Source organism: Agelaius phoeniceus, chromosome 2 (assembly GCF_051311805.1).
Source record: "Agelaius phoeniceus isolate bAgePho1 chromosome 2, bAgePho1.hap1, whole genome shotgun sequence".
NCBI lineage: Eukaryota > Metazoa > Chordata > Aves > Passeriformes > Icteridae > Agelaius > Agelaius phoeniceus.
In genome coordinates this window covers 65946109-65966655 of record NC_135266.1, presented here as the reverse complement: position 1 = coordinate 65966655, position 20547 = coordinate 65946109, and the positions used below count along the sequence as shown (strand labels likewise).

General features: G+C 42.0%; 2 protein-coding genes across 3 annotated transcripts in view; both read right to left on the bottom strand.

The window, feature by feature from the left end:
* Window positions 1-661: 661 nt before the first annotated feature.
* On the bottom strand, window positions 662-10492 carry STOML3 (stomatin like 3). Its single transcript, XM_054628055.2, has 7 exons — window positions 9748-10492; window positions 6889-6992; window positions 6195-6267; window positions 4894-4976; window positions 2983-3186; window positions 1869-2003; window positions 662-1457 (listed from the first exon to the last, which is right to left on the bottom strand). Exons 1-7 carry the CDS (start codon window positions 9827-9829, stop codon window positions 1257-1259), a joined length of 882 nt encoding a protein of 293 aa, XP_054484030.2. The 5' UTR covers window positions 9830-10492; the 3' UTR covers window positions 662-1256.
* Window positions 10493-12852: 2360 nt separating this feature from the next.
* The window catches only part of PROSER1 (proline and serine rich 1), a 21299-nt gene continuing 13604 nt past the window's right edge, over window positions 12853-20547 (bottom strand). The window contains exons 11-13 of one of the 2 annotated variants that reach the window (XM_077173749.1): window positions 18012-19773; window positions 17206-17353; window positions 12853-13176 (exon numbers count right to left, since the gene is read on the bottom strand). In XM_077173749.1, the coding sequence (XP_077029864.1) occupies window positions 13171-13176; window positions 17206-17353; window positions 18012-19773 (1916 nt within the window). In that variant the 3' untranslated portion in view covers window positions 12853-13170. Of the gene's footprint in view, window positions 13177-14255; window positions 15920-17205; window positions 17354-18011; window positions 19774-20547 lie in introns of those variants that run through there. The other variant, XM_054628316.2, reaches the window with a different exon arrangement.

The window sequence follows — 20547 nt, the reverse complement described above, 5'->3', positions numbered from 1 at the left end:
ATAAGCAGATGACTTTCAGCCACAGGTTTTGCTTCTTTAGCTTGCCAGCAAAATGCCATTTGGCAGTCATGTCTGAAGCAGAGAAAACTGTGTTGGTCACCATCCTCAGATGCTCATACCACTATCTGTGCCAGCAGCTACTGAATACAAATATTTGCCACCTGGACTGCTTGTGCTACACTGCAGTAAAAATAAGAAGTGCCTGTGTCAATGATATGATAATTAGTAGATCCATGCTGAGGTGGTTAATTTGGAATCAAATGATGCTACTGATAGAAAGGGCAACAGTGATGCTCATGTGGCCAAGACATTACACTGCACCAGCACCTACCGAAACAGCTCCATCACCAGAAATTTCAGATTCACAGAAGACAGTTCATTGCTTTGTGCCTGAACTCAGAACTGAACAGCTGTCTTTGAAGGCTGCAAACTCAAACTTAGCATCAGCTGGACCTGGATATCACCAGCATCTTCCTCTCAGCTGCCAAGCATTGCATGGATGGAGGGTAGGGAAGGCTCATTTCAGGAAAACCCCAATGACTGCTTCATCACATATGTAAAGGAAGATAGGAAACCTACTGAAGGCATAAGACAGACACTTAAACTGACAGATGACCTCGAGGTTCACCCCAGCTTTCACATTTATGAAATGCGATTATAATACCTGGTCATACATTCTCTTTATTACACAGCTTATATAAATGTCAGTGATATGGCAAAATACAGCTGAGGTCAGTAAAGCAAGTACTAATTTCTATTAATATAAGATAAAGAATAGGCTGCTGCACTGACATACCCATTATCCAGTAATTCTGCCAACCTTTATGAAAGAATACCTCTAAGGTTAGGAGCCAAATTCTTCCTTTCCACTCAACAAGGCTTGACTTAAAAACCAATGTCTGACCCTTCTGCTGAGTGGAGTATATCAACAGCTCAGAGGATCTTGCCTGGCAAACAAATCACCAAATAATTGCAACACTCAAGACTGTGGTGAAAGAATCTTTAAAACTTTTTATCAGATCTAACTTACATTACATTTTACATATTTTCTTCCATTTTACTTGCAGGTGAGTCTAAGCTGGAACTGCTTAGTGTCTGAACTTTGCAAATGCAGTCTCAATGTGGGAGCTCTGTGTGACTATTAAACTTATTTTGTGGGCAGAGGATCCAAACATGCTTCTACTTTAACTCTGCCAATTTGCTTCCTAGGAAAACCTTTAAATATCTCTGGCCTAGGAGCTAGCATAGAACAGTCTCTATCCCCCTGTACGTTTCTGCCCTAAACTCCCAAACATATTCATAGGGAGAGGGAAGACAATGGTGGAATTATTCTGTGCTGCCACAGCTGTTAATGTTTGCAGGTAACGCAGTGGCAGAGCTGCTGGAGACTCAGACAGCACCATGGAGGCCCTCTGGAGAGCTTTGGAAGAATTCATTTCTCCTTCAGCTGCCACAACCTGCAAAGGAACAGAAATGGAAATGGCATGGAAATGCTGCCCATAGTGGTGAAAATCCAGCTTTATAATGAGGATAAAACCAACTAGCTTGGATACCTGGAAATAGAGGACAAGATGAAATGGCCTTTAAGTTGCTAAAGGGAGGTTCTTATTGGATATTAGGAAAAAAATTAGGTTGTCAAGCATTGGAAGAGGATGCCCAGGGAGGTGGTGGAGTCACTAACCCTGGGGTCATTTAAAGGGTATGTAGATGTGGTGCTTAGGGACATAGTTTAGTGGTGGATTCAGCAATGCTGGGTTTAAGGGTTGGATTTGGTGATCTGAGAGGTCTTGTCCATCCTAAACAATTCTGTGGTTCTCTGACATGAAAATGAAAGCCTGGAGGTGGGTGTCACCTGTCATGGGTCTCACCTTAGCTTTCTTCTCTTGAGCAGCCTCTGCTTCAGCTGCCATTGCCCTCTGCATGGCCACAGGGATCCGGATGTCTCTAATCTCCACACGAGCCACTTTGACTCCCCACTGCTCCGTGGCACTGTTGAGGGTAGCCTTGGGGACAAACAACACACCAGGAAGAGCACAGTGCTGGCAGAGGGAAAGCCACGTGGTGTACCCTGCTTGGACAGAAGGACAGGGCAAACCACACAGCAGAAAGAGGGATGCTCCAGGGGCACCAGCACCCAGCATGGTGTGTGCACAGTGGGTACCACAGCCTCAGGAAACACCTGCTGGGCAACACCAGTGTCTCTGGTGTGCCTCCTAAATTATGATCCCCATCCTTTCCTTAGGTGGGCACTTACTAAACTTCTCCCTTTTACAAAGAAACACTACAGCAAGTTCCTTAAACAGCACAACACGGTAAAAGCACACTATGGGTAAGACACAAGACAGCCCTGCAGCACTGGCAAACTCATCTGGGCTCTGGCTCCTGGGCACTCCTGCAATCCACACCACCACCATGACCCTGTCTCTTCATGGTCACTCTCCTGGCTGCAGAGGGTACAGTCTCTCTTTGGTCTGACTATGCCTTGTCTCTGACTGAAATTAGTAAATTGGGTATTGGATTTTTCCTCTGCTCTCTCCCTGGCTGCCAAATCAAAAAAAGAAACCAGATGGCATTTAAAAGCAACTCAATTTTGTGCTCTTAGTTGTAATGACAGGAGATACAAGTCTTGCCTCAATCAAGGGTCTACTCAAGACAGAGCTTCCCCTGAGCATATCTTTCTCCATGTTTGCAGCTGCCTCTGTGCAAGGGCTAAGCTGATTTTTTTAAATCACTGGATAATTTCAGAATTTTAATTGCTTTTTGATAGAGATAACTCTGCTGCAAGAGGCTGGGGAAATACCTTTAGAACAACTCTTTCTGACTCTAAGCAATGAGATGTATAATTTAAAAAAAAAAAACAAAAAAAAAAACCATAAAGGGAGAGTTTGTTATCCTTGTTGAAGAAAAAAAGAGATATTATTTCTAATTTGCTACTCCCCAGAAGATGTCTCCATGCTTATGAATTTTGAGTTCCAGATTTACCTGGATACTGTGCGCAATCTCCTCACGACCTGCCAGCACCTGAGCCAAGCTCTGTGTACCCAGAACGTTTCTCAGGGCTGTCTGTGCCAGAAGCAAGGTGGCAGAGTGGACATCAGTGACATTGGCAACTGCACTGACAGCGCTGTGGATCCTGTAGTGCACCACCCCATCCACCTGGGTAGTAACAGCATCCCTCGTGAGAATCTGCATTTGAGAAATGCACACAGTCACAGAAAGATCCAACAACACGTCCTTTGCCTAGCAAGGGAATTTTTTTTTAACCCTTAGTGAGTAAAAGGCATTGATAATTCAAAGAAACTAAGAATTTCTTTTGATTTCTTTGTCATTCCCCCAAAAAATTCCTTCAAGAGAGCTGTCCAGCATCAACAAATTTTAAACTGGAGGAAAATGCTTTACATATCCTCTAAATAACTGCTTCAATTGTAAATGAATGTCATAATTTGAATTAATTTCTTTTGCAATAATAAATGATGGCTATCCTCTTCCTTTCTTGTAGAAAGGCCCATTAATGAGCTTATACATTTCATGCAGCTTGGAAGATCTGTGCTACTTCCCCTAAACAGTGTTTGTAAGAAACACATTAAAACAAAAGGTGCAAGAAATTATGAGAAGAAACTGAAAGAAATATTTAAGCATTCACAGAAGAGTTGTCATTTTTTGCCAGACAAGCTTCTTGTGCCTCAGAAGGCAGCTGGCCTCAGTGGAGAACTGATGATGCTCCACTATCACTTTCCCTCATCAGCATCTTTTGCCTGCAAGGGGATGCTTCACAAAAACCCTGCCAAATGCTGCAGGAGCCTGGCCAAAAGCTGCTAAGCCTTATACATTACAAGCTCTGCAACCATCTTCTTTCTGGCCTCACATTTTGCAGGAGCCATTTTTCATTTCACACCACACACCCCTGCACCCCGTTCTCTAAGAAAAGGCTCTTTCTGTTTACAAAAAGATAATAGCCCAAAAAACATCTCCTGGGGAACACAGTAGGAAATTCTGGGGGCCCAAAGGGTCTTGGAGCTGTCTCTTCTCCCTCTGCTCTTTGTTTAGTGAAGGGGACAGAAGTGTCAGCTCCATAAGCAGAAGAATATTTCTGCCATGGGACTGAGGCCACACAGAACCAAAACTTGATCAGAACAGGATTGCTCAACAACTCATCCTTCAGATTAAATTTTTCAGTCAAAATTTGCCAACAAAATGCCAGAAGATATATCCTACTTGGATGTATCTTGCTTCCTCCATCCATTCCTGCTTGGACCTGAGTTTTGTGGAAGGTTGTCTGCTAATTCCTGCTAATTTAATGGGATTTGTTACCCCTGGGTAATTTGCCTTTCCAAACACATGCAGATGGCTCTTTTGAATGGTGAGCTACATGTCGGATCCAATTTTATTAGGACATTAATTTGCAACTGGGAATTTTGTAGCCTGCTCCTGTCTTGTCCTCCCTGTCTCACATTCACACTTGTAACTCCCTTCCCTTATTTTTGACATCACAGTTCTGAACACCAGCTTGACCTGCAATGATGCACCTGCAGATTTTCATTAGGAGAATCACAGAATGGTTTGGGTTGGAAGGTACCCCAAAACCTCACTCAGTTCCAACCTGCCTCCCATGGGCAGGGACACCTTTCCTCAGACAAGGATTCTCAGAGCCCCCTCCAACCTGGCCTTGAACACTTCCAGGGATGGCATACCCATAATTTCTTTGGGCAAGAAGTTGTCTTGTAAGCAGCTTGAAATGCAGAAGATACAGCTGAAAAGCTAAGTTCCATGTGGTAACTAAATTCCATATGGTAGCTCAGTGTGGAAAAATTACAAAACATGCATTACTTTTGATTGTGCCATGAATCTGCTGCATCTTTTGTTCCTGTCTTAGATGGCTGCTAGAGAAGTTACCTCTTGTGGAGGAATCTTACAGGCAACTGTCCTCAGATCAACCTTGATAAACGTATCTGTACATGGAAGTACAAGGATCATTCCTGAAAAATAAAAATTATTAGATGAAACACCTCTGAAACTAAAGTCCAGATCCAGGTATCCTACAGATAAACAGATGGAAATACCCACAGAATTCAGAATAACACCCTGCTTATCACTGCAGCTGTCCTTTCTGCTTACAAGACAGGACAACAGTGATGTTTTGCATTTTCAAATAACAGAGGGAAGTCCAGATATCTGCAAATAATGTGAACTCATTAGAGCTTAATGACCTAGGACTCTTGTCTGGAAGTGGGCACCTTGAAGCTCTTGTCTGAAGTCTACCATGAGACTTTTGACAAAAATTCCTTCCATACCCTTAATTTTCCCTTTTTAAATCACAAGCCATATATGGTTCATTATGTGTCCTCAGGAAAGACATCACCCAAGTCCAGATTCCTGCACCACATGAGGAACATTGTCCCAAGATGTGACAAATCCTGTGAAGGAGTCTCCATTCCCCTTCACTGGAGAGGGAGACTGGGCAAAACTTCCAATCTTCTATTGTAACCTCAGCACCTTGCTTTGGTGCACAGAGCCACACAGGAGGCCTAGCTGCTCTTTGGACCACATGACTACTATTCAAGAGGAAGGACAGTACCTGAAAACGACTTTTTCCTGTTATTTCAATTTCCAGTTGGCCCTTTTCATTGCCCAGAGGTGGTAACTGCACCAATGCAGACTCCTCATGTGGTTGGGTTTGGTTTGTGATTTGTAAGCTGGTCCTAGGGAACAGCCTTGGTGTAGCTGCTGAGTGTCCCTGCCCTGACACATTTACCCTTTTCAGGGCAGAGGACAGCTAAGGAGCTGGCAGCAACAAGCTGTGTTGGAAGTGAGGTGCAGGGAAAGAAGCCACAGTCACTCAAAAAAGACCATGGCAGACCTGAGTATTCTGCATTTCAACCTCCCTGCAGTCCCCTGACAGTGTGTGCAGCATGAACTCATCCTTCTGTTGTCCAAATTGCTCAGCAGCAAAGTCACACCTGGTATCGAGGTTCTCAAACTTCTGTGCTATGACAGGAGGGTGGCTGTATCATCTCTTGAGAAAAATAAACAGTCTGCAGGTAAAGGAACTGCAGCAGAGGGGACCTTCTCATTCCCCTCTATGCTATGAAGAAGGATTTCATGGAACCTCTGCCATTCTCTATGTGGTCTGAGTGCATTGTAATAACATAAACAAACCCAGAGGACTTTAACTGAGAAAAACTGCATGCACTCACCTGGTCCCTTTGCTTTCTTAGACAGGATGTGGCCCAGACGAAATACAACAGCACGTTCATATTCTCTGACAACCTGGGAAAATACTTGAAATTTAGAATTTTACAACTAATTCTATTTTCATTCACTGGTCCTTTAATCTTTAGCACCCATATTAAATGTGAAGAAAGTTACAAATAATATAGGAAGCAACAAAGCTGCAAATCACTTTCTTCATGTCTTCTACTTGACTCATGATTTGCTGTAAGAACTCAGCCCCTGCCCATGGAAACAAAACAGATCACATATGAAAGAATTAACAGTGGTCTAAAAAGGACACCCCAGAGCTCTCTCAACATCAGCAGCACACTCAGAGGAGTTGTAGGCAAAGGGGCTCTCACCTCAGAGAATCTAATCTAAACCACTTCACTTAGTGCATCACGACTACTGAAGGCCTGGCATCCAACTGATGTTTAACTGGAAGTTTAACTGATGATGAATGTTGAGACTGGAAGAAATTAAGTGAGGAAGTTGTGGCAACACAGAATATTTGTGAAAGAACCTGTGTGGATCTCATTTCCAGAGCACATCTTTGCTACAAACCCTTATGATTCCCAAAATGTGAATGTGAGGTGCCTTGTCTTAACTAAATCAGTAAAAAAGTAACAGCAATGATAATAGAGCATTCTTCATGTGCCTCAAATCCTGATAGCTTACCTTGATACATGCCCAGATGGAAATAGGAAAGGTAATAAGCACCAGGAGGAATGAAAGTGAAACCAGGATCCAGCCACAGACACCAATTCCTCCCTGCCTGTCAGCTATAAAAAATATAAGGAAGAAGAGCAATGAATGAAAAATTTGAGAAGTCATCCCAGGGATGTACATCTAGCCAAGCTGCAATTATATGGGACCACAAAGTCCACAGAAACTCACTCCCTCTTCCTCTTTCCAAAAGAGCCATAAAACACCTAACTAAACATTCAGCTTTATGGCCCATCAGCACAGAAAATTAGAAAAGACTCAGAAAATACTTTTTTGCAACAGGAAAAAAAAAGGAAAATTAAAGATATTACCAAAGCTGGGGGCTGTGAAGGAGAAATAAATGAATGGGTGAAACCATGAGTATGAAACTGTTGGGTGGGGCAAAGGGTTTAGTTCGTGTGAAACAAGTAACAAGGTAAATGAGGGGAAATCCTGTTTTCTTTAGATGGACATTTTGAGGAATATTCATGCACCAGTCTATGCACTGGACCATAAACTTCAAAATTAGTTCTTGTCAAAATGCATGCCCATGCATTTTAAGCAGTTATATTGGTATGTTCAGCTCATCTCATCCCAAAATTTCATTCTAATGAAATAAAACAAATATAAAACGAATTTCATTGTTTTAGTGCCTGAAGGGAAGGCAGTAATAAAGTAAGTTATTTCAAAGGTGTAGGACGGGACTGGAAATTTCTAATACCAAATAAAACTCACATGCAGACAGAAATGAGAAATAGGAGACGATTCAATTTATACTTTGTAAGAAGAAACCAGCTTGTCAGGACCCTGAAACAGCAGGAGGCTCCCTGGTCTGTAAGGCAGGAGCTGGCAGAGCAGGACTGACAGGTTTGTCAGAGCATCCCCAGCAGCCCCGGGGCAGGAGGACACACAGCACAGCCCTCCTGAAGCCCCTGCCCCTCCTGGGTCCCTGCGCATGGCTGGGCTGTGCCTGCTGCAGGGGTGGCTCCACTCCTGGGTGGGACATGGGACATGGGACTTCTCATCCTTGGCTGCTCACAGCTTGGCCCATTCTGCTTGTGAGGCCCCTGATGCAGACTGAATTACTCACAAGTGAACACATTTGCATTCAGAAGGGCCCTGGTTCAGGTGTCCCTGAGAGCTGGGCGCAGAACTGGTGCACCGGGAGCCCAGCTTTCCTCCTCACTCTTCCCAAAAAAACAGCAATTTTAAATCCCTGGTTGTTCTATGAGGTATCATCAGGCACTTTGCAATCAGTGGCAAAACTGATTTGAGGAGCTTCCTTAAGCAAATTACTGTGCAAACCTTAAGGCCATGTGTATAAAAACAGGATTATTAGAATTTAGTGTGAAAATCTTTAACCCTTTAACTGTTATCTGTTCTCCTCACATTACATTACACTAGTGGTGTGGCAGGCTACAACTGGTACAAAAAATACCAACAGTCAGGTGTGTTTAATCAGTGGAAAGAGATAAGGAAAGTCACAGAATAGGCATCATTCATAATTCTTAATCTGAAATCTGAGCAAATTAATCATGAAGGGCTGTTTTGTTCAGGAGAACTCAACGTTCTCAACGTTCAACGCTCTCCTAATTTCACATAAATGACCAGCTTACAGAAAATATCTGAAGATATTTTTCTCCAGTGACAAATTTGATTATGAATAACCTCCTCAAAAGCAATTTTGGCTTGTAGCATCATCTACCATCATCCACCTGAGCCCACTGTGAAGATGCCTGGTGAGAGTGGCACAATCCACAGACAGGGGAATGGATGGGAAGAAATGCCAGCACTCAGCAGATTGATGCTCAAGCAGCTGAGAAGAGTTAGGGATCAAGATATCACCCCTAACCACCATGGGCAAAAAGCATGCAGCCAAAACTTGACAAAGTACAATTGAATCCTTCTCCACAAGAACTGTCCTAGAGATCCTGATGCCAGCTAATAATGTAGGTTACATTTAGAAAAGGAGAACACAAAATTATGTATTTGAATAAAACTCCTAGCTCCCCCCAAGCCACCACAGATCTTCTCTGAATACCCCAAAGATTCAAACCATTTAACCACACAACAAATTAAAGACTCTAGAAAAAAACAATCGTTAAGAACCAGTCACAATCCCATGTATCATTGACCTGGGTTTGCCATCCCTGTATATGGATTATAATACTCATAACCACCAAAAACCTCACTTGACTCTTTAGTCCAGAGCAAATCAGGAGCTGCAATGCACCACAAAATGTGAGAGCTCGTCACTCAGCAGTTGTGGAAAAACTTCAAGGTGATGGAATAAGATTCATTTCATTTTTACTCAATGGACTCATTAGGGTACATGACAAACAGACTTGGTAAACAAACTCTATATGTGGGTTTAACACTTGGAAAGCAAATGAAAAACTCAGTGTGGGCAAAAATCTCCCAGGCCTCCTACAGCAACAAAATGACGGAGTAGATTCAGTCTCTTTAACCACCACGCTTTCTACTTTAACCTTTCTGCTTTCTCCTAAGGGCTGAAAAATTCTTCTGTCTTCCCTAACTAGATCCTATTTTCCTCTCTCCAGTCCATCTCTCCATACAGAAGCATATCAATAGCTGAATCAGTTTTTTTTATGCATGGGGTCATGTTGGCAGAAGGTAGATGCTGATGCATCCTGGCAGGGCAGCATGAGGCACCTTGCTCTGTCACTTACAGTGGCACATTCTGAGTTTTCATCTCCAGTCTAAGTTGTACATCAAATGTACATCAAATGTACCTTTTTGTTTGATTAATTCTGCTCCTTTTTAATATTTTTGAGAAAAAACCCACTCTCACACACATAAAACAAGACCTACCAATTAGATGTTCTGTGTTCATTTTCTTGGGTCTCTCTGTCTGGGGATCCATCTCCTTAGAGGGAAGCTCTGATCCACTCATAGATGAGACAGCAGCAAACCTTGAAACTGCAGGGCTCGTGCAAGATGCTGAAGAGGGAGGCAGGATGAGAGAAGGAGAAATCCCCTGTATGAGAGTCTTCTGGGAGTTGGTTACCCTGGTGAGGAGAGGATGTTCCCAAACACAAGTCTTGTGTCTCTGATGTAGCTGGATGGTATTCTGTGGCTGTCCTCTGTCTGGGGTGCACTTGGCCCAGCTGGTCTTAGGCCCCACAAAATACAAGCTGGAAATAATTTCTATGAATCCATCACTAGAGATTAAAACACCCACAAAAAAGCCAGGAGGATAAAGTGACTCCTGTGAGCAGCAGCTGAGGTACAGCCTTAAAAAAATGAGGCTCAGGGGAGATCTCAACCCTCTCTACACCTGGCTCAAAGGAAAAGGATGTTGCAGCAAAGTGAGGATTGGTCTCTTCTATCTAAGAAACAAGCAACAGTATAAGAATAAAAGGCCTCAAGGTGTGACAGGGTTTAGATTAAATATGAGGAAAAACTTATTTCACCGAAAGAGTTGCCAAACACTGGAACAGGCTACCCAGAGAAGTGGCAGGGTCCCCCTCCCTGGTGGCATTTAAAGCACACATAGCTGTGGCACTTAAGGATGTGGTTTAGCAGTGGACTTGGCAGTGCTGGCTTAATGGTTGGACTCAATCCTAAGTGGTCTTTTCCAACCTATGATGCCATAAAACCAGAAGGCAGATTGCATGCTGCTCCTCTGCTGTTTTGGGGCTCAGCTGCTGTTCAGATCTCAAACACCAGCATAATAAATAAACAAAACTCCAGGTGAGGTCTCCAAACTGTGTAGAATAGTTCACCACACTCTTCTTCACACTGTCCATCAGTACAGGCTGAGCCCTGTTGATCTGGATAACCTCAAAACCACAGCAGAAGCATTTCAGTTCCCAAGCTTTAAAATTGTCCCCCAAGTAAGAATATTTTTCACAAAATATTTTGACAATCAAATTAAGCACAGCATTTCAGACTAAGCCATTTCTGAAGGCTGCAGCAGCAGAGGGCAACCCTCTAAAAGGACCAGGCCTTTGCTTGTTATTTTAATAAAATATGAGAGGTGGTTTTTTTTATATGTAATTTATGAGTTTGATATATAGCTGCATTAATTATAGGGCTGGTTTTTGTGGGCATCTGTTATCTAGAATATCTCTGAAGATCTGGCTCCAGCTTCATTTCACCCAAGTCCTCCTTCCTGCCAGTAATCACCTTGGCCACAGATGGGTCATTCAAAGCTGATTGTTCCCCAGAGAATCCTTTTTCAGTCTCACAGAGGAAACTACATCCCTAAAAACATTTCAAATCCCACTGAAAGCCATAAGCACAGCCTGAAAAATCAGGATTGACATGCTTATTGCAATATGCTCCCAAAAATGTGACAATATTAATTTTAGGCTATTTGTAGCATTTTCATCATTATTTGACTTCTAAACACTGAACTGCATGATCACACCTCTTCAGGACAGACACTTACTAGCAGGGTAGCATGTGTGAACAGTGACAAGAGAAATGTGGCTCAATTATTTCAGAAGCAAAAACATAATATGCAAAACTATCCCAACAATTTTTTTTAACTTTAGAGCAGAACTAAAGTTAATGAAAATAGCTTAATTCTGAACCATTTGAATGCCACAATTTAAACAGCTGCTTATACCATCAGATAAATGAGCAGCACATGCTAAAAGTTAACAGACATAACTGCTCCCTGTTTATTGACAACTCCCTGAGGTGACTGTAAATATAGGTGAGTAAACCAGATGGTGTTTTGTGTTTGTGTTCAGGAACAACACAATATTAGGGGTTTTTTTCATTTTAACATAAGCTGCACTTTTTTCCTCTTTTCAAAATTTTGAAATCAAAGTCAGGGCAATTTTAATGCTTTCTCCTTGGGGCTATACTGGGGCATATGGATAAGTCATGTCCCAGATTACTACAGACCACTCAGAGATTAAAACACACAAGAGCTCTGGGGCAAAGCAGGTTACAAGCTGCAAGTTCACTGGTGCTGAGCAGCCTGGTGCACTCCTGTGATACAGGGCACAGCCACAAAGACTGAGCTCAAAGCTGCTTCAGCAGAACTTACTCAGAAGCCACCTCAGATGACTGCTTTGGGCTGCTTGCAATTCAGCTACTTCTGCAGAGTTTTATATTTGTGACATAGCTAAAGCCTTCAACTTCTACTCCAAAAGCAGCCTGAGGGCTCAGGAAAGGCATGATCAGGTGATGTAAGCACATCACTCTCCAACATTCTTCTGTACCAACAGCTACATTTACAAATGGCACCAGTCCTTTACCATGTCTCTACAATGTCAACTTTCTCTCACTTACCTCATAATCCAGTTGTAGAGACTTAATCCACAGCCATTGGTAAACAGTGCCAATCCCAAACGTATGAAAAAGAATCCGGCAGTCCCCACATGAGATTTGCAAACAAAGTTGTAAGTTTAAGTTTGTCTTTTTCTGACCTTCTTAGGCCCATACTACTTACTTTCCCATGCACTGGGCTTTAGCCAGTCCCTATAGATTTCTCAGCTCAGTCTTTTCCTGGCCCCAGTTCTACCTACTTGCTTCAGGCTCAGCAGTCCCTTTCCCCAGGTCAAAATTAAGGAGACAGGAGAGGACAGAGCAGATGAACAGTACTGTCCTTTTGCTTGTAGGAACATTCCCATATTGCTACTCCTCCTCATGAAAATGGCATCAGCTTTTAACAGCTGAAGGTCTGGAGATGACAGAAGGCCTCCCTTGGGCCACTAGAGTAAATAAGAGAGAGAGACAAAGCTATTGCTCCTCTATCAATACAGAAAGGCAGGCAAGTCACAAGAAAGCCAGAACATTCATGGCAAGTTTCCCTTCAGGACCAGGCAAACTCCCAACACTCATTTGCAAACCAGAGGAAAAGGACAGAAAATTATTCTGTTTCTCTCCTATTCACTGCAGCTGCAATTAAAGCACTTGAAAGGAACGTTGAAACTTGCTTGCAAACACAATCCTGGTATGTTCTTAGTTGTTGCAAAAAAGGTTTTATTTCAAGGAACACTTTACCACACTGTATCTATGCAGGCTGTCAGTACACACAAAATAGAGCGATAATTGGCAACTTGAACAGTGAAAATAATCAGTCCAGAATTAAAGTCATACAGCAAGAGCCCTTTCCTGGCACAGGCTCGGTTTAAGGTGTTTTGCCTCAGAGCAGACATTTCCTTGGCTGTCTAAAAACGGTGCTCAAGTAAGCATGAAGGAACTCAGGACAAGTCACTCCCTTCAGAAATTCCAAGGCTGGGTCACAGCAGTTTGCTGCAATGCAGAACACAGACTCTATTCCTGAAGAGGAAAAAAATTAATAAAAACCAATTTTACATCCAGAGAAATATTTAAAAAATTGAATTTTAATCCTAACCAGTGGAGAGTTCCTTTACAAAATGCAGCTCAGTAAGATTCAGTAAGAACCAGAGAGTCCCATTCCAGACATGAGATCTTTACAGCTAAACACTTCTTAACCTATTCACTTGTCTAACACTGATGGCAGTCTAACACTGATGGATGTTTGATGGGAGCATCAAACACTCTTCTCTGGTAAAGTGGCTGGACAACACCCAGTAACTACACTGCTTCAGGAGAAGAGCATTTAACACAGTGGATTTCACTACTTCTCACCTGTTTTCATTTGGAGAAACAAGGCTTGAGTCTCTTCAGCATCTCTGAGTTGCCCAGTGCTCAGACAGGAACCCCATACCCCATGACCATTCAACAAATATTTTTAGAAACAGAGGCACAAAGTGCTTACTTTCTGACAAAACAGTATTATTTGCTTTTGACTACAAGGTGACTTGAAGCAGTTCAAACGTTGATTGCTTGATGGGGAAATTAGGATTAAAATAGGATGTTGGACTCAGCACCTCAGTAAGGTTACAAAACACTTACTGACTTGGAACTGGTTTACATTCATATCCTGGGGAGAAAAGCCAATTTGCTCTTGATAAGATACCTGTATCTTTATTTTCTCCAACTCATCTGCAAATCTACAAAGAGCAAGTTATGGAAAGAATGACAAGCAGAATAAAATGAAAGATGGTAGAGACCTCTTCCACAGATTTAAGTCAAGATATCAATATCCAAGATATCAATTTTAAGAGCAATTCAGAGTGGAGAATAGTTCAGAATAGAATTTAACAGGTTTCACAAAATAAAAAAATGTAAGAACACAATATTTTTTTTTAGATTTAATGTAATATGTAAGTTTGATTATTAAAATGTCAAAGAATTGAAGTTTTTAAAGTTTTTAACCTACGAATTAAATAGAATATTTCTAATGTCACTCCTTAGGAAGTATATTTTATAATTTTGGACAGAATTATGCATCAAAAAGAAACAGCATAAAGCAAGATCAAGATCAGTAGAAGTATCTTAATAAAAAGAAGTTTATTCATTCATATTTTAGGTGAATATTCAAATAGTCATCAAAGCCTTTTTGCCATGACTGTAAACTTTTTATTTTAAAAAATTATGTTAAAAACCAATACAGTAATTTCCATTAATGTTCTAAAAAAGTTTGTTCACATCTTGAAAGAAAATACATTAGCAACATCTCCCAGCATCATCAATCTTTAAAAAAGTAAAACTCTAGGTGCAGAACATTTCTACAGTGTAGTATCTCTACATTTTAATTTAGTCACATGATTGAATATCATTCATGTCTATTGTCTCTAGACTATGATCAAGAGCATACCTTAAATAGAAGATATTCAATGATGTGTTACACATTGCCACAGATACTAACGTTATTAGAAGAGTGCACAACTCAATTTCACTAACAAAGCAAGACCTTCCTATATGCTGCATTGTAACAGTTAATTTAGCTATATGCCTTTAAAATCATGTATGTTTTCCAAGGAAAAATACTAAAAAAATCCATGGTCCAAATTCTGCTCCCACTTATATTCACAGGATAAGATAAGCACCATCAAGTTGTAGTTTATAGCAGAAAAGCATATAGAGAACCAGTTTGTGAGTATAAGGGAGAGAAGAACTTGCCCCATGTCTGTAAACATTCACATAAGTCTGCAGTCAAAAGTGCCAGATAGGCAGCCTATCCGCAGTACAATTATTTAATTCATTCAGAGGGGTGCTGGAGGCAAGGAGAATATTATGGAACCTTATTTTAGAGGCAAGTAAAATGTTTTTATGTACTTTGGAAAGACATATTGTCAGCTAGCTAAACCATACTCCAGTAAAACATAATCCACTTCTACCAAATACAGTACAGCATCATTTCCTATCTTTCTTGTTCAGACAAAGGAGTACTCAATTCAGCAGCAAGCCCATGACAGTATTTTGAAGCATAAGAAAAACCCCCACATACCTCTGACCTACCCTCCCCTTAACATACTGCTGATGCTAACAGGAGATCCTCATACATAGGAAGAAAACATCTGAAAAGACCATAAACTGACCTTGATTTGTACACACACAGGAAGTGTGCTTCTAGACAAAAGGTCGTCTACAGCTTTAATTGTCTAGTTTCAATCTAGATCTCAGTCTCTATTAACCACATATACCATACAAAACATAACAGGATAGGTGCTTATTCACACTATTAAGTATACTTGGTCTCCCTACTCAGCTTGACAGTCAATTGCCCTATTTACACAAACACCTGTTTGAATGTTCCTGATCCTGTAAAACACCAAACAGTGAACTCTTAAAATTAAAGGAGAGTCAAGGATGCTCAGCAATTCACAGGATCAGACCCTGAATCAAATTGAATGCAATTCACAAATTAAGTTTGACATCTGACACAGCCTCCTGGAAACATTTTACCCTCATGTTTTCGCTTTCTTTCCCCAGCTCAGACCATGCTCCCACTATCGCAGAGACAGCCTTCAAAGTGAATAGGATCAGGCTCTGTCAAGCAAACACTGCAGTCTTTAGAAATGCCTGGTATTTACTGCCATCCACTCTGGGGCAGACTTGTCTGCAATGAAAATGGTGCTCCTGGTGTTGATGGATAGTTAGCAAAACCTTCAGGCTGAGCTGTATAGTTGTCCAGAGCAGAAGCAGAATGCGCCTTTAAGGAAGATAAGAAGTTAGGAAACAGCACTGATAAAATCAAGGAAACAAAAATCTAAATTAAGCAAAATTTCAGCCACAATACCAGTCCTGCTCAAGCTAAAACAAGTGGATTATATTCTGAAGTGTGCAAAGAATAGAGATGAGCAAGGCATCTATACAAAGATGTTAATCTGTAGTGCAACTATTGCTCTGAAATACCAGAGAATGAAAAAAGCAGTTGGATTAAGGGGGAGAACAAAGAATTGTTAATGGCACCAGCTGATTTGGAAGGCACAGCTTAATCAGGAGCTGTAATATTTTAGTGACTCAACTTTCCTTCTCTTCATTGCTCAGGTAAATAAGTGTTAATTTTAGTGACTGGATCTTATAAAGAAGAATCATTACATTCCCTCAATGCAATCTGCATACATTTCTACAGAACAAATAGACTCCTGTGCTGCAAAAGCATGGTCTAGATGAAGTAACTTGCTTCTTCCAATCCCCTGATATTCAGAAGATATCTGACAATATGCTGCACTCTGAACAGTACTTAGACACATGTTCCATTTCAACAACTGATGTGTCACAGAAGAGAGAAAACATTAAGACACTCAGCTCTCTCTTTTAGTATTATGTAGAGAAGGTCAATTTTCTTACAAGAGTCTGTACAGAGGCTGTTTTTAACAAAAGACAAACGAAACATATGAACAAAGTCTGCTGACAGTTTCAGTTAACTTATGTGGGTTGGTGGGTGAAACAAGCTGTTTCATGGAAAAGAGATGATGAAATTACACATTATCCAAAGCCACTTCAAGCTTAAATTACAATTCTATTTGTAGGAACTATCAAGAGAAAGCCACAACCACAACAGACACAATTTCAAGACAATCTGATAACATGTGCAGAGGCACATAACTCACAACAAACAGTCCATAGAAATCTGTAAGTTACTCAAATGTCAGACTGGAACAGAGCACAAATTTTGCAGTGGTACGGTCAGCTCATTAGATTTAACACAAACCCAGCAAAAAAAATTAATTTGCATTATCTTTTCTTTTATTTCTCCCCATTTTACAAAGAGTTTTAGATAATGTTTTAATCTCATTTATGAAGCATTGTACACTGGCCTTGAGTAAGAAGTTAGTACAAGTTGTTTTTTATCATCATCCTTTAAATCAGTTCTTACACAATTTAGGGGTTTTAACCATTTACTGATTTAAACTAATCCCAAGGAGTTAGCAGGCAAGTAGGTGCTCAAGAGATCACTCGATGCAGAACAGTACTAACAAATAGACACATTACCTGTAGTAGTGCTGACTGTGCAGCTGCACTGTGCTGCAATTCCTGTAAGGAAGATTGTGCGGCACTTTGGGGAAAGCCAGGGATACCAGGGAGAGATAAAAGACCAGGAAAAACTGCATTTCCTGGAGTCTGTAGTCCAGAAGTCAAGCTGAAAGAATGTGAAAATGAGGCTATTATTAGGAACATCTGCACCATGTTTTATTCTGTTTCCCTCTCTATAAGCTTATGTCTACATAAATTACAGAAGCAGTTCTTTTTCTAAATCTCATAAAGGCCAGAATTTCTAAACTAAATTCCAGTCTTTACCCATCTAAAAATCATTCATACATACACAAACCAAGATTGTCTGGAACACACCTAAGGGCACTCAAAATGTTTTGTACCTCAACTGTGTTGACAGTTCGCACACAAAGAAAACCCCTTTAAGACAAGAATTTATGCTGATGACTTCCTTAAAATAGCTAAGATATTGTCTGCTATTACCTGTGTGTGTTAATGGATGCCCAGGTGGAATCCATTCTTGTAAAAGCCTAGGAGGTGCCAAGTATCCTCATCTGGGAAATAAAATCACTGAGCACCTCACTGGATTAGACTGTCATAACAGGGACTATTGAGGCCAACCTATTTAGTCACTACCCTATCAGCTTCTGATGACAAGTGTAAATCTAGTAGCGAACTAACTTTTTTTAAATTATCTGCAATTAGTAACTATGAGTGAAAATATTGTCTACACTCCTAAAATAAAATCAGTGTTTGCTGAAGAGAAAAAGAAATAGTTCTGACCTCCTCCAAAAACAGTAACATACCCAGCCTGTGCCACAAGTGCAGAGTTGAAGTTTGAGCTAAAGGCCGAGGCAAACCCTGGCAGGACCGGAGCTGGAGATGGGGCTGTGGCAGCTGCCGGCAACGGTGCAACTGCTGCTACTGCAGAAGATGCCTGGAGGCCGGGGAAAGAAGGGAGAGCAGGAGTGACAGAGGGTGTGTTAGAGACAGGAAAACCAGGGAAGGATGGGTTTGATGATCCCAGAGGTCCCTGGGCAACAGAAAAAAGGGAAGGGACAGCACTGGACAAGTTAAGCGAGAAGGGTGGAGCGGAGACTGTTGCGGAGGCGGCGAGTCCTGAGAGCACGGCGGCGGTGGAACTCACGTGGGGGGCGGGCACGGCTGCGGTGCTCGTAGCCGGAGTGGCCAGCAGAGACCCCGGGAGGGTGACAGGCGGGGTCAGTGCTGGGTTACCAGTAAAGGCAAAGTTACTGGTTAGAGACGTGAAAGGAGGAAGTCCATTGAACACGGGGGCAATGGGAGCAGAGGAGCCGTGTGGGGCGAGGGAAATGGAAGCCAGAGAACTGGAGTTGTTCAGAGGAGCACTCAAAGAGGAGAGCCCTGACAGCGCCGGGTTCAGGGAACTGGGCAAGCTGACGGGCACTGAAGCTGCTGAGGTGTATGCACGCCCGAGCCCTGAGAGTCCTAGAGTGCCATGAGAAGGGCTGGCTGAATGAGAAGGACCTTTGAAGGCCGACAGGGTAGGACTCATGGGTTCTGTTTTGACCAGAACTGGCATACTTGTGGCAGCTGGGGCTGATGAGAGCTGCTGGTCGGGATTAGTAGGACTTGTGCCATGCAAGAGGGAGGCTGATGAGCCACAGTTGACTGGCATAATCGATGGCGAAGTGGTTAAAGGTGACTGTGCAGGCAATGTGGGAGGAGTGGAACTAGAATTGGCTACAGATGGGGATGGAAGACCTGGAAAAATAGCCAGCCCAGGTGTGGAGGAACGCTGTGTGTTGGGGGTAGCTGATGGAGTGTAACATTTGTTGACAGAGGAAGTGGGAGGATCAGAGCTTTGATTAGCAAGAGCAGATAAAGAAGCAAGCTCACTTGTCACAGCAGAAGGTAAAGCAGATGAATTGATTAATGAAGTGTCATTTGATGTCAGAAATCCCTTTAAGACAGACAAAATTGGGTTAGGCAAGTTAAGCGAGCCAGGAATGGTGGTGGCAGGAGAATTAGCAATTGTAGATGGAACAGGACTAGAAATCCCTTGGGCATTGGGCGGCAAGGACAAAGGGAGGCCAGCAAAGACTGATGACAATGGAGCAGGATTATTAGCAGAAGCAACTGAAGAGGTTGCAGAGAAAGGGAGGCCAGCAAATGGTGTAGCAGCAGATGCAAAAGCTTCACTGGGTGCAGGTGTGGCACATGGAGTGGAAGAACCTTGTGGAGCGGGCATAGCAGCAGGGATAGAAGCCAGCCCAGAAAAAACTGAGGGGATAGGGGTAGAGGTTGCACTGTGAACAGATGTGACAGGAACACTGGGCAATGAAAGGGATTTGATGACAGTAGGGGTTGGGGTGGATGGCTGAGATGTATGGATGGAAGAGGAGACCTGTCCTGGGAAAACAGGAAGGACAGGGGTAGACACGTTCATCCCAGAGATGAGTGGAGTTGCAGGTGCTAATGGATGGCTTATTGCCTTGACAGGTGATGGGGTAGGGACTGGAGTAGCAGCAGGTGTTGAAGGATTAGAACCATGAGGAGTAAAGAGCTGATTCGCTTGTGCAGAAAAAGCTGCAAAGAAACAAAACCAGTAAGAATACTTGAAACTGTCAGAAAGGTTTGAAATCAACACAAAAACATTTTATACAGCATTTCAAAATATGATACACAAGCAATAGCTAACACACAATGTCTACATATAAACAATGAACAGCGGGGCCTATGAAAACAAACCAAAAAGGTACACACAAACACGTCACACAAATCATACACCATGTGGGCTAACACTCCTTTTTAAAATGCTCTGTGGCATCTGCTACCTCTTCATGATCTCATGCAAAACAGTTGGAAACTCAAATACACTTTGTAAGAACATCTAAGTGATACAAGTAAACACCCTCCCTCTGGTCCCTAACATTTGGCAGTACCCAAACCAGATCTAATATTCCATCAGCATCAGATCACCTGGGCTCCTCTGTATCCACTCTCACTGAAGGTCAGAATTTCCTTCAGAACCAGTTAATTCAATGTATCATGATTTCAGAGAAGTTTAGTCAACAACTGAAGAAAGCTGATTTCAGGTGCTGGTAGTTTTCTTTCCTTCAAAATCTGGTCATTCTCTTCACTGTGCTTCCTTCAGATTTTGATTCTAAGAAGGTACACTTTGAAATTCATGTATCACACTACAGTATTAAACTAATATTGGCACTTGACTTTAGCAACAAGGATTTCTAGGAGTCTTTAGTCAGGTGTCTGTAATAAAGGCAACCACCTGCCACTAAAAGTGCCAGCTTGTGTCAATCCTACAAAGTAAGTTAGAGACATCAGTCAAGCTGCAAGAAAACA